Below are 14,395 nucleotides of genomic sequence, written 5' to 3' on the forward strand. Positions count from 1 at the left end.
TGTATGGGTGACAGGCACACACTATTATTGATGTATAGGTGACAGGCACACACTATTATAGATGTATAGGTGACAGGCAGACACTATTATGGATGTATAGGTGACAGGCAGACACTATTATGAATGTATAGGTGACATGCAGACACTATTATGGATGTATATGTGACAGGCACAGACTATTATGGATGTATAGGTGACAGGCACACTATTATAGATGTATAGGTGACAGGCAGACACTATTATGGATGTATAGGTGACAGGCACACACTATTATGGGTGTATAGGTGACAGACACACACTATTATGGATGTATGGGTGACAGGCACACACTATTATGGATGTATGGGTGACAGGCACACACTATTATAGATGTATAGGTGACCGGCAAACACTATTATGGATGTATAGGTGACAGGCACACACTATTATGGGTGTATAGGTGACAGGCACACGCTATTATAGATGTATAGGTGACAGGCAGACACTATTATGGATGTATAGGTGACATGCACACGCTATTATGGATGTATAGGTGACCGGCACACACTATTATGGATGTATAGGTGACATGCACACACTATTATGGATGTATGGGTGACAGGCAGACACTATTATGGGTGTATAGGTGACAGACACACACTATTATGGATGTATAGGTGACAGGCACACACTATTATGGGTGTATGGGTGACAGGCACACTATTATGGGTGTATAGGTGACAGACACACACTATTATGGATGTATAGGTGATAGGCCCACACTATTATGGATGTATGGGTGACAGGCACACACTATTATGGATGTATGGGTGACAGGCACACACTGTTATGGATGTATAGGTTACAGGCACACAGTATTATGGATGTATAGGTGACAGGCACATACTATTATGGGTGTATAGGTGACAGGCACACACTATTATGGGTGTATAGGTGACAGGCACACACTATTATGGATGTATAGGTGACAGGCACACACTATTATGGGTGTATAGGTGACAGGCACACACTATTATGGATGTATAGGTGACAGGCACACAGTATTATGGATGTATAGGTGACAGGCACAGACTATTATGGATGTATAGGTGACAGGCAGACACTATTATAGATGTATAGGTGACAGACACTATTATGGATGTATAGAAGACATGCACAGACTATTATGGATGTATAGGTGACAGGCAGACACTATTATGGATGTATAGGTGACAGGCAGACACTATTATGGAGGTATAGGTGACAGGCACACACTATTATGGATGTATAGGTGACAGGCACACAGTATTATGGATGTATAGGTGACAGGCAGACACTATTATGGATGTATAGGTGACATGCACACAGTATTATGGATGTATAGGTGACAGGCACAGACTATTATGGATGTATAGGTGACAGGCAGACACTATTATAGATGTATAGGTGACAGACACTATTATGGATGTATAGAAGACATGCACAGACTATTATGGATGTATAGGTGACAGGCACACACTGTTATGGATGTATAGGTGACAGGCAGACACTATTATGGAGGTATAGGTGACAGGCACACACTATTATGGATGTATAGGTGACAGGCACACAGTATTATGGATGTATAGGTGACAGGCAGACACTATTATGGATGTATGGGTGACAGGCACACACTATTATGGATGTATAGTTGACAGGCACACACTGTTATGGATGTATAGGTGATAGGTATATATGGGTTATAGGGGTATGTGTGAGAAGGGACATACCAATATGTCAGGTCCCCAGTATTTTTGACCTGCCACGCTGCCAGTCTGCTGCACGATTCCTCCTCTGCCACGGTCTCAGATCGCTGCGTCTAGAGATCCAGACCGCTCAACAATAGCAGCTAAAGTTTAATGCGTATTAATACATGAGACTTTCTTTACACAATGGTCAATAAGACAGGCCTACCGGCCAGTCCTCTTCCCTGCCCACCCCTACCTTTTGTAGACCTGATGTGAGCAGGTAAAAGTCATACTGTAGATTGTGATGCACCAAACAGTTGCGCGCAATCTGCGCCTGAAATATGTCTGATATAGGCGTATTTTAGCATCATAAATGAACCCCTTAACCTGTATGTTATGACCACTTGCTGATGGGTAAGCACTCGTAGAAAAGAGAGGGACGTCAGCTGTTGGATTTTAGCGTGGGCAAAAGGGGCCAATCCACCGAGGTCCTCACCATCTCTTCCCCCCCTCTCCCTTCCCATTCAGTTTATTCTAAGATCCCAGGAAAGTCACCTGAAATTGATATCTATGTGATCATTGTGGTACTATTTTGGTATTGTGTGGCACTACTATTTAGGCATTACTTACTATATACTGCCAGCTAAAACATGCCCCCTTTTAATGCCAGCCACTCTATTCCCCCTATTGATGCAAGCTATACTGACCCTCCTATTATTGCAAGCCATATTAGGCCCAATCATACTGTGCCCCAATCAGTGCCAGCCACACTGTGCCCCAAATAGTGAAAGCCACCTTGTGCCCCCTGTTAGTGCATACATCCCAAGTGTCCCTCTGTCCCTCTTGCTCCATAAATCTCCCTCTTTTTGGTGTGAGGTACAGACTTATTACATTTTATAATATTGATCCAGAATGTGTTCCCCTGGTTCCTATCTATATAGTAAAGCCCAGCTTCCATATTATTTCCTTATTTGATGCAATTTGGATTTTAGACATTTTCATATTCATAAACCTTTTTTTTTTACACAATAGCGCAAAAATGATTGAAGTATACAAATATGCAGGAACAGAGGACCTTTCAAACAATAAACCATTAGTGTCCTTCTTTCACCGGTCAAAAAGTTAGGAGGTACGTGTTAGGACTAGCCTCACTGCCCCCTCAGTGCACAGAAAATCCACAACAACCGCAACAAAAAAGCATAAACAAATCACAGAAGAAAGCACCAAACCCACAATAAATAGTGCAGATGTAGCCTGAGGTACAGAATACAGAAGTTCAGGAAGTAAAGCAGAAGCCTGTGGAGCATGTGTCAGAGCTTCACACGGGCCCGGGACACACCGACATAGCAGACAAACAACTGCTACATACATGTCACTTACCTACAGCCAGGGATATGCAGCGCAGGAGTACAAGGAATATCACCCCGGTGTGTGCAGGCATGAGGGGAAAAGTCATGTACACCGCACAGGAGCACAACCCACAATCCACACAGGAACAGCCGTCCCTCCTCTTCCTGCTTTTTTTTTTTTTTTTACAAAGTTATTTGTAGACCTTAGATATTGTAAATGGTGATAGGTGGATATATGAAAGGGATAGAGATGTAGATATAAGGAGATGATGGGCCTTCAAGGTTGTCTTCTGATAATGTCTAACCTACAGCAGGTTAAAAAAAAGGAATACAAATTAAAAAGTATATAATTAAGGTAAATTTAGTCACAAAAACCATACAGTAAGATTTTGTGGGGGAATAAAGAAAACTTTATTGTGAAAATGTCATAAATAAATTTGGATCCCCATAACCAAAATAACCAGTACAAGAAAAATAGATAGATAGATAGATAGATAGATAGATATGAGATAGACACTATACACCGACCCCGGGTGTGTCCCCATTTCTCAGCCCCCTGTTTCCCACAAGCTTTGGCATAACTAATGTATAATTTTAGACCTGACAATAAAGCTTTATTCATTAATGGATAGATAGATAGATAGATAGATAGAGAGTCCCAGGAGTAAGCAGCACTAAACATGAGCTCCTGAGTTTTCACCTATTGCAACCTGCAAGACAAAACCTGGAAAATACTGACTCCATGGATGACAGAAACAAGGAGGACTAAATATCTCTGAAAATAAGGACAAAGAAGGATAAAAACAGATTTTTATTGATCAGACAATAATTCTACCTATAACACAGACTACAAGCAACTGGGAGCATCAGACAGAGCTGAGCATCTGAAGGCATCTAAAGGTAAGAGCATCCGGCTCCATCACCTGTCTAATGGTCCTTCTAGAGAGCACACTCCATAGAAGTAAAGAATATGGAGAGCCTCCAGAAAATGGAAAACTACAATTTAGAAAATAATAATTTAGAAAAAGAAAGCTCCAAGAATATAACTGACCATAGGATAGAGCTGGAGACTGCAGCCTCAGACAGCAGGGGGTCAGACACCGAGGAGATCACATACTGTGAAGGCCAGAGAAGCACTCAAGCGAGAAAGGCCATAAAACATGCCAAAATTAGAGAAAGACCAGAAACCCTTTTCAGTGATTTTACCTTAAAAGAAGAAGAAAAGAGAAAAACGAATGTGCTTTTCTATAGCCAGCAGCCCACCGCCTGGCACACAGCCCTGTGCAGGCATTATAAGAATATCACCAGGTGTGGCATCAACAAGGGCCGACAGATCAGGGTAAAAGACCCACAAAATGACAATGACGTCACACTCACCATCAACGTGTACAATAATGGCATGATAGTCATCCAGGGCACTGAGGACAACCTCGGCCAGTTTGAAGATATCTTCCCTCATAATAAAGTCCAGGCCCAAACCTACAAAGAACAGACTAAGAGCAGTGATGATCCAAAATCTACAGAGACAACCACCAGAGACCCCCTAACCCCTACAGAGAAAACCACCAGGACCCCCCTTCAGCCCCATGTCCTAATTCCTCACACCCCTCCCTAGAGATCCTCAGAGACTGCTTATCTCAGCTAGAAAGAGACTTTATACACTTTAAAGAGAAGCTTCAAAGAAATTCTGGTGACAAAAATGCAAATGACCAAGTAGCTGAAGAGATAACCAGACTGAAGTGTGAACAGGCCTCAGCCCTGCAGGAAATAAGAGGTAAATTACAAGAACTGCAGCAAGAAAACACAGAACTGAGACGAGAGATAGAAAAACTGAAATCCCCTAATCAAGGAGAGGAACCCAGGGAAAGAACAGTGTGAGAACCAAATGAAAGCCGGCAGCCATGACACCAATACATCAATGAACGGCCAAATGGAAATAACAGAAGATGAGAGCAAAGCAAAGAACATCAGAGTAATAAAAGAGGGGCCAGATCTGACAACCCCCAAAACACAACCACAACAGACCCCAACAACAGAGCCGACTATTACCAGAATCCTAACACAGCAGCTTCCTACAAGAAGGCCGAGCAGCAGGCAGGACACGGACATGAGCAGTAAGCCACCGTGCCCTGATACTGTTCTGATTATAGACTCCAATGGTAAATACTTGAACACAAAGCGACTTTTCCCAGTAAAATTTGCTGCTCTACTATCGAACAAGCAGCAGCCATCATCAATAAACCATATTTCATCAAACCCAACCACATTATCATACATACAGGCACCAACAACCCCCAGCACCAGCAGATAGCAGGACAACTGAGCCAGCTAGCAGGGACGGCACAGCAGAGGTTCCCCAGCTGTAAAATCATCCTGTCATCTCTGCTCCCAAGAAAGGACATCCCTGAACACATCATCCAGAGCATCAACACAGAGCTGGCAGCAAAAATCAGCGCCATGCCAGAAATCACCCTGGCACAACACCCCTCCATAAACCATCATCACCTATATCACAATAAACACCTCAATAACCAAGGAGACGCACAATCCAGACTTTACCCAAAGACTAAAAAACATTGACATACAGATCCTGCTAGAAACATGGACTAAAACAGAGAATAAATCCTTGGTGCCCACCGGATACAGGGAGATCTCTGTCCCTGCTCTGAAAAACAAAAGCATCAAGCTGGGCTGGAGCTCCGGAGGAATATTAGTCTGGTATAAAGAGGAGCTCCTTGAGTAGATTAGACCTGTAAAGAGAGGAGACAGCCACATCTGGGTAAGGATAGCCCGCTCCATCCTCACCTCTCTGGCAGACGTCTACCTCTATGCAGCATACATAGCTCCACCACAGTCTCCATACTTCAATCCCGACAGCTTTGAGATCCTACAGAGGGAAGCCGCCCATTTTCAGGCCCTGGGCAATGTTCTCATCTTTAGAGACCTCAATGCAAGAACAGGGAGGGGGAAAGACTACCTGACAACTGATGGAAATGTCTATATATTCAGAGCAGACACTGACTGTGACAGCTATGACAGCACAGTAAACAAAAGTGGCAGAACATTGCTGAACTTATGTTGAATCCTCAGACTTCATATTCTCAATTGCCGCACCAAGGGAGACTCTCTTGGTAGATATACCCTAATCTCCTATGTAGGCAACAGTGTGGTAGACTATGCCATCACAGATATGGACCCCAAAAATGTTGGTGGCTTCATAGTCACCCCACAGACACACCTGTCAGACCACAACCAACTGCTCCTATACATTAAATCCACAAGTAAACCACCGGCACAAACATCACAGCAGACCGGCCTCTTTAGCCTACCTCCATCTTTTAAATGGTCCAAGATGTCAGCCCCAAAGTATATGGAGACCATAAACAGCGCAGAGATCCAGGAGATGCTCCATAACTTCCATATGAAAGTGTATGAGCTGAACCCAGAAGAAGTAAATCTCGCGGTTAGGGACTTTAATAATATACTTTGCACCATGGCGGAAATGTCTGACCTCAAAAGATGCAACAAAAGGCCAAAAAAGCAACAACCCAACAGTTGGTTCAACCGGAAGTGTAAAGATATAAGGAAGGCGCTAAGAATGGCCTCAAATAGGAGACGCCAAGATCCGAACAACCCCAGTCTGAGGAAAGCCTACAACAACATACAAAGGCAATACAAAAATACCCTCAGAAAAAGCAAGGCAACATCTCAACCAAGCTCCTCCAACTCCAAGATGCTTTCCAGGACAACTGCTTCTGGGAACTATAGAAGCAGATGGACAAAACCAGCAAGAACACCAACCTCCACATCTAAAACGGCAACATCTGGCTCCAGTACTTCAAGGATCTTTACAAAGCCATCTCGAGGGAGGACCAAAGCCCAGAACAAAAATAAATCACAAAAAAGCTGAAGGATATGGAGGAAAAAAATCTAAGATTTCCAAAACCCTCTAGACACACCGATAACGCTGGAGGAGATAACAGAGAGGATCTCAATGATAAAGAGTAAAAAAAAGCCAGCAGCCCAGATGGGATACTTCCAGAAATGATCAAATACAGCCCGCCAGGCATCCAGGCCGCATTAGTAAAACTCTACAATGTTGTGCTAAGTGCCGGCTACTTCCCCCAGAGCTGGAACCAGGGCATCATCACCCCCATACACAAGGGCGGAGACAGGTATGACCCAGCCAACTATAGAGGGATATGCGTCAGCAGCAACCTGGGAAATTTCCTTTAGCAGTATCCTGAATAAGAGGATCCTCAGCTTCCTCACCCAGCACAACATCCTCAGCAGAAGCCAAGCAGGCTTCATACCAAACCACCGCACCACGGACCACATCTACACCCTGCAGAGCCTCATCAAGAGCCATGTCCACAATACAAAGCATGGAAAGATCTATGTCTGCTTTGTGGACTTTAAGAAGGCCTTTGACTCAGTGTGGCATCCAGGCCTATTCCTGAAACTTCTTGAAAGCGAAATAGGAGGAAAAACATATGATGTCATCAGAAGTTCCTATACTGAAAACAGATGCAGTGTGAAAGTAAATGGGAGGAGAATGGCTTATTTCCGGCAGAGCCGAGGAGTCAGACAGGGCTGCAGCCTCAGTCCAACCCTGCTTAACATCTACATCAATGAGCTGGCGGCGGCTCTGGAGTCCTCCACAGCACCTGGTCTCACCCTCCATGACACCGAAGTGAAATTTCTCCTTTATGCAGATGATCTTCTGCCACTGTCGCCAACTGAGAAAGGTCTCCAAGATAACCTCAAAATCCTGGAGAAGTTCAGTAACACGTGGGCACTGCCCATCAATCCAAAGAAAACCAACATCATGGTATTCCAGAAAAGAAACCAAAAAGCAGCCGGGCGTCCTCCCTTCCTGCTAAACAACTGTCCACTTTCAGAAACTGACACCTACACCTACCTGGGCCTAGAAATCAGCCAATCAGGGAGATTTCAGAAAGCCTTGGAAACACTGAAAGACAAGGCGAGCACAACCTTCTATGCTATCAGAAGGCATCTGTATCACCTTAAAGCACCAGTGACCGTATGGCTTAAAATCCTTGACACCATCATCGCCCCGATCCTCCTGTATGGCAGCGAAGTCTGAGCCCCAGACATATACCTAGACCGGGCAAAGTGGGATTCTGGGCCAACAGAACTATTCCACCTAGAACTCTGCAAACACTTTCTCCAGGTCCACAGGAGCACCTCAAACAGCGCCTGTCAAGCAGAACTGGGCAGATTCCCACTCTACTTTGCTGTCCAGAAGAGGGCGCTATCATTCAGAGCCCATCTTCATAGCAGGAGTCCCAGCTCCTACCAGCACAAAGCCTTGCTATACCAAGAAGCCCCAGAAAAACAAAGCACCCTGCAACAAGTCACTCAAACCCAGCCTGCCCAATCCACCAACCAATATAGCCTGACAAAGGTTGAAACCCAGAGGACGATACACAAGTAGAAAGAGGAATATATTAGCATCTGGAGGAACGACATAAGAACATCCCAGAAGCTGACAGTATACTAGAGCCTGCAGAGGGAGTACAAACTTGCCCCATATCTGGAGAAACTCCCCGATCCAAGAGGCCGACAGATCCTGAGCCGCTTCAAACTGAGCGCCCACAGCCTGCTCATTGAAACCGGGCATCACAGTCAGTCACACACTGTTATGGATGTACAGGTGACAGGCACACACTATTATAGATGTATAGGTGACAGGCACACACTATTATGGGTGTATAGGTGACAGACACACACTATTATGGATGTATGGGTGACAGGCACACACTATTATGGATGTATAGGTGACAGGCAGACACTATTATGGATGTATAGGTGACAGGCACACTCTATTATGGATGTATAGGTGACAGGCACACAGTATTATGGATGTATAGGTGACAGGCACAGACTATTATGGGTGTATAGTTGACAGTCACACACTATTATGGATGGATGGGTGACAGGCACACACTATTATGGATGTATAGGTGACAGGCACACACTATTATGGAGGTATAGGTGATAGGCACACACTGTTATGGATGTATAGGTGACAGGCACACACTGTTATTGATGTAAAGGAGACAGGCACACACTATTATGGATGTATAGGAGACAGGCACACATTATTATGGATGTATAGGTGACAGACACACACTATTATGGATGTACGGGTGACAAGCACACACTATTATGGATGTATAGGTGACAGACACACACTATTATGGATGTATAGGTGACAGGCACACACTATTATGGATGTATAGGTGACAGGCACACACTATCATGGATGTATAGGTGACAGGCACACACTATCATGGATGTATAGGTGACAGGCACGCTATTATGGATGTATAGGTGACAAGCACACACTATTATGGATGTATAGGTGACAGGCACACACTGTTATAGGTGTATAGGTGACAGGCACACACTGTTATGGATGTACAGGTGTCAGGCACACACTATTATGGATGTATAGGTGACAGTCGCACACTATTATTGATGTATAGGTGACAGGCGCACACTATTATGGATGTATAGGTGACAGTCACACACTATTATGGATGTATAGGTGACAGGCACACACTATTATGGGTGTATAGGTGACAGGCACACACTATTATGGGTGTATAGGTGACAGTCACACACTATTATTTATGTATAGGTGACAGGCACACACTATTATGGATGTATAGGTGACAGGCACACACTATTATGGATGTATAGGTGACAGGCACACTATTATGGATGTATAGGTGACAAGCACACACAATTATGGATGTATAGGTGACAGGCACACACTATTATGGATGTACAGGTGACAGGCACACACTGTTATGGATGTACGGGTGACAGGCGCACACTATTATGGATGTATAGGTGACAGTCACACACTATTATGGATGTATAGGTGACAAGCACACACTATTATGGATGTATAGGTGACAGGCACACACTATTATGGATGTATAGGTGACAGGCACACACTATTATGGGTGTATAGGTGACAGTCACACACTATTATGGATGTATAGGTGACAGTCACACACTATTATGGATGTATAGGGGACAGGCACACTATTATGGATGTATAGGGGACAGGCACACACTATTATGGATGTATAGGGGACAGGCACACACTATTATGGATGTATAGGAGACAGGCACACACTATTATGGATGTACAGATGACAGACACACAGTGTTATGTATGTATAGGTGACAGGCACACACTATTATGGATGTATATGTGACAGGCACACACTATTATGGATGTATGGGTGACAGGCAGACACAATTATGGATGTATAGGGGACAGGCACACGCTATTATGGATGTACAGGTGACAGGCACACACTATTATAGATGTATAGGTGACAGGCGCAGACTATTATGGATGTACAGGTGACAGGCACACACTGTTATGGATGTACGGGTGACAGGCACACACTATTATGGATGTATAGGTGACAGGCACACACTATTATGGATGTACAGGTGACAGGCACACACTGTTATGGACGTATAGGTGACAGGCACACACTATTATGGATGTACAGGTGACAGGCACACACTATTATGGATGTATAGGTGACAGGCACACACTGTTATGGATGTATAGGTGACAGGCACACACTATTATGGATGTATAGGTGACAGGCACACACTATTATGGATGTATACGGGACAGGCACACACTATTATGGATGTACAGGTGACAGGCACACACTGTTATGGATGTATAGGTGACAGGCACACACTGTTATGGATGTACGGGTGACAGGCACACACTATTATGGATGTATAGATGACAGACTATTATGGATTTATAGGTGACAGGCACACACTATTATGGATGTATAGGTGACAGGCACACACTATTATGGATGTACAGGTGACAGGCACACACTGTTATGGATGTACGGGTGACAGGCACACACTGTTATGGATGTATGGGTGACAGGCACACACTGTTATGGATGTATGGGTGACAGGCACACACTGTTATGGATGTATTGATGACAGACTATTATGGATGTATAGGTGACAAGCACACACTATTATGGATGTATAGGTGACAGGCACACACTATTATGGATGTATAGGTGACAGGCACACACTATTATGGGTGTATAGGTGACAGTCACACACTATTATGGATGTATAGGTGACAGTCGCACACTATTATTGATGTATAGGTGACAGGCGCACACTATTATGGATGTATAGGTGACCGTCACACACTATTATGGATGTATAGGTGACAGGCACACACTATTATGGGTGTATAGGTGACAGGCACACACTATTATGGGTGTATAGGTGACAGGCACACATTATGGATGTATAGGTGACAGGCACACACTATTATGGGTGTATAGGTGACAGGCACACATTATGGATGTATAGGTGACAGACACACACTATTATGGATGTACGGGTGACAGGCACACACTATTATGGATGTATAGGTGACAGGCACACACTATTATGGATGTATAGGTGACAGGCACACACTATTATGGATGTATAGGTGACAGGCACACATTATTATGGATGTATAGGTGACAGACACACACTATTATGGATGTACGGGTGACAGGCACACACTATTATGGATGTATAGGTGACAGGCACACACTATTATGGATGTATAGGTGACAGGCACACACTATTATGGATGTACGGGTGACAGACACACACTATTATGGATGTATAGGTGACAGGCACACACTATTATGGATGTACGGGTGACAGACACACACTATTATGGATGTATAGGTGACAGGCACACACTATTATGGATGTATAGGTGACAGGCACACATTATTATGGATGTATAGGTGACAGACACACACTATTATGGGTGTATAGGTGACAGTCACACACTATTATGGATGTATATGTGACAGGCACACACTATTATGGATGTATAGGTGACAGTCACACACTATTATGGATGTATAGGTGACAGGCACACACTATTATGGAAGTATAGGTGACAGGCACACACTATTATGGATGTACGGGTGACAGGCACACACTATTATGGATGTATAGGTGACAGGCACAGAGAAGGGACATACCAATATGGCATGTTTTTTACATGCCACGCTGCCAGTCTGCTGCACGATTCCTCCTCTGCCACGGTCTCAGATCGCTGCGTCTAGAGATCCAGACCGCTCAACAATAGCAGCTAAAGTTTGATGAGTATTCATACATGAGACTTTCTTTACACAGACAGGTGTAGAAAATGGTCAATAAGACAGGCCTACCGGCCAGTCCTCTTCCCTGCCCACCCCTACCTTTTGTAGACCTGACGTGAGCAGGTAAAAGTCATACTGTAGATTGTGATGCACCGAACAGTTGCACCGCAATCTGCGCCTGAAATATGTCTGATATAGGCGTATTTCAGCATCATAAATGACCCCCTTAACCTGTATGTTATGATCACTTGCTGATGAGTAAGCATTCGTAGAAAAGAGAGGGACGTCAGCTGTTGGGTTTTAGCGTGGGCAAAAGGGGCCAATCCACCGAGGTCCTCACCATCTCTTCCCCCCCTCTCCCTTCCCATTCAGTTTATTCTAAGATCCCAGGAAAGTCACCTGAAATTGATATCTATGTGATCATTGTGGTACTATTTTGGTATTGTGTGGCACTACTATGTAGGCATTACTTACTATATACTGCCAGCTAAAACATGCCCCCTTTTAATGCCAGCCACTCTATTCCCCCTATTGATGCAAGCTATACTGACCCTCCTATTATTGCAAGCCATATTAGGCCCAATCATACTGTGCCCCAATCAGTGCCAGCCACACTGTGCCCCAAATAGTGAAAGCCACCTTGTGCCCCCTGTTAGTGCATACATCCCAAGTGTCCCTCTGTCCCTCTTGCTCCATAAATCTCCCTCTTTTTGGTGTGAGGTACAGACTTATTACATTTTATAATATTGATCCAGAATATGTTCCCCTGGTTCCTATCTATATAGTATAGCTCAGCTTCCATATTATTTCCTTATTTGATGCAATTTGGATTTTAGACATTTTCATATTCATAAACCTTTCTTTTTTTTACACAATAGCGCAAAAATGATTGAAGTATACAAATATGCAGGAACAGAGGACCTTTCAAACAATAAACCATTAGTGTCCTTCTTTCACCGGTCAAAAAGTTAGGAGGTACGTGTTAGGACTAGCCTCACTGCCCCCTCAGTGCACAGAAAATCCACAACAACCGCAACAAAAAAGCATAAACAAATCACAGAAGAAAGCACCAAACCCACAATAAATAGTGCAGATGTAGCCTGAGGTACAGAATACAGAAGTTCAGGAAGTAAAGCAGAAGCCTGTGGAGCATGTGTCAGAGCTTCACACGGGCCCGGGACACACCGACATAGCAGACAAACAACTGCTACATACATGTCACTTACCTACAGCCAGGGATATGCAGCGCAGGAGTACAAGGAATATCACCCCGGTGTGTGCAGGCATGAGGGGAAAGGTCATGTAGACCGCACAGGAGCACAACCCACAATCCACACAGGAACAGCCGTCCCTCCTCTTCCTGCTTTTTTTTTTTTTTTACAAAGTTATTTGTAGACCTTAGATATTGTAAATGGTGATAGGTGGATATATGAAAGGGATAGAGATGTAGATATAAGGAGATGATGGGCCTTTAAGGTTGTCTTCTGATAATGTCTAACCTACAGCAGGTTAAAAAAAAAGGAATACAAATTAAAAAGTTTATAATTAAGGTAAATTTAGTCACAAAAACCATACAGTAAGATTTTGTGGGGGAATAAAAAAAATTTATTGTGAAAATGTCATAAATAAATTTGGATCCCCATAACCAAAATAACCAGTACAAGAAAAATAGATAGATAGATAGATATGAGATAGACACTATACACCGACCCTGGGTGTGTCCCCATTTCTCAACCCCCTGTTTCCCACATGCTTTGGCAATACTAATGTATAATTTTAGACCTGACAATAAAGCTTTATTCATTAATGGATAGATAGATAGATAGATAGATAGAGAGTCCCAGGAGTAAGCAGCACTAAACATGAGCTCCTGAGTTTTCACCAATTTATACCTTGTAATGAGCAACCTGTAAGACAAAACCTGGAAAATACTGACTCCATGGATGACAGAAACAAGGAGGACTAAATATCTCCGAAAATAAGGACAAAGAAGGATAAAAACACCGATTTTTATTGATCGGACAAGAACTCTACCTATAATACAGACTACAAGCAACTGGGAGCATCAGACAGAGCTGAGCATCTGAAGGCATCTAAAGGTAAGAGCATCCGGCTCCATCACCTGTCTAAT

At 43.6% G+C, this 14,395-nt stretch overlaps 1 protein-coding gene across 3 annotated transcripts in view; it reads right to left on the reverse strand.

The window, feature by feature from the left end:
* The window catches only part of LOC122921926, a 69,771-nt gene extending 56,015 nt beyond the window's left edge, over positions 1-13,756 (reverse strand). For 2 of the 3 annotated variants that reach the window (XM_044272258.1, XM_044272257.1), the window contains exons 1-2: positions 13,491-13,754; positions 3,087-3,360 (exon numbers count right to left, since the gene is read on the reverse strand). Coding sequence is in view for 1 of the 3 variants with exons in the window: in XM_044272259.1 (XP_044128194.1) it covers positions 3,087-3,162 (76 nt within the window). In the remaining 2 variants the exon portion in view is untranslated. Of the gene's footprint in view, positions 1-3,086; positions 3,361-13,490 lie in introns of all 3 variants that reach the window. The other variant, XM_044272259.1, reaches the window with a different exon arrangement.
* Between the last annotated feature and the right edge of the window lie 639 nt (positions 13,757-14,395).

The sequence above is a fragment of the Bufo gargarizans genome, chromosome 11 (assembly GCF_014858855.1).
Source record: "Bufo gargarizans isolate SCDJY-AF-19 chromosome 11, ASM1485885v1, whole genome shotgun sequence".
Lineage (NCBI taxonomy): Eukaryota > Metazoa > Chordata > Amphibia > Anura > Bufonidae > Bufo > Bufo gargarizans.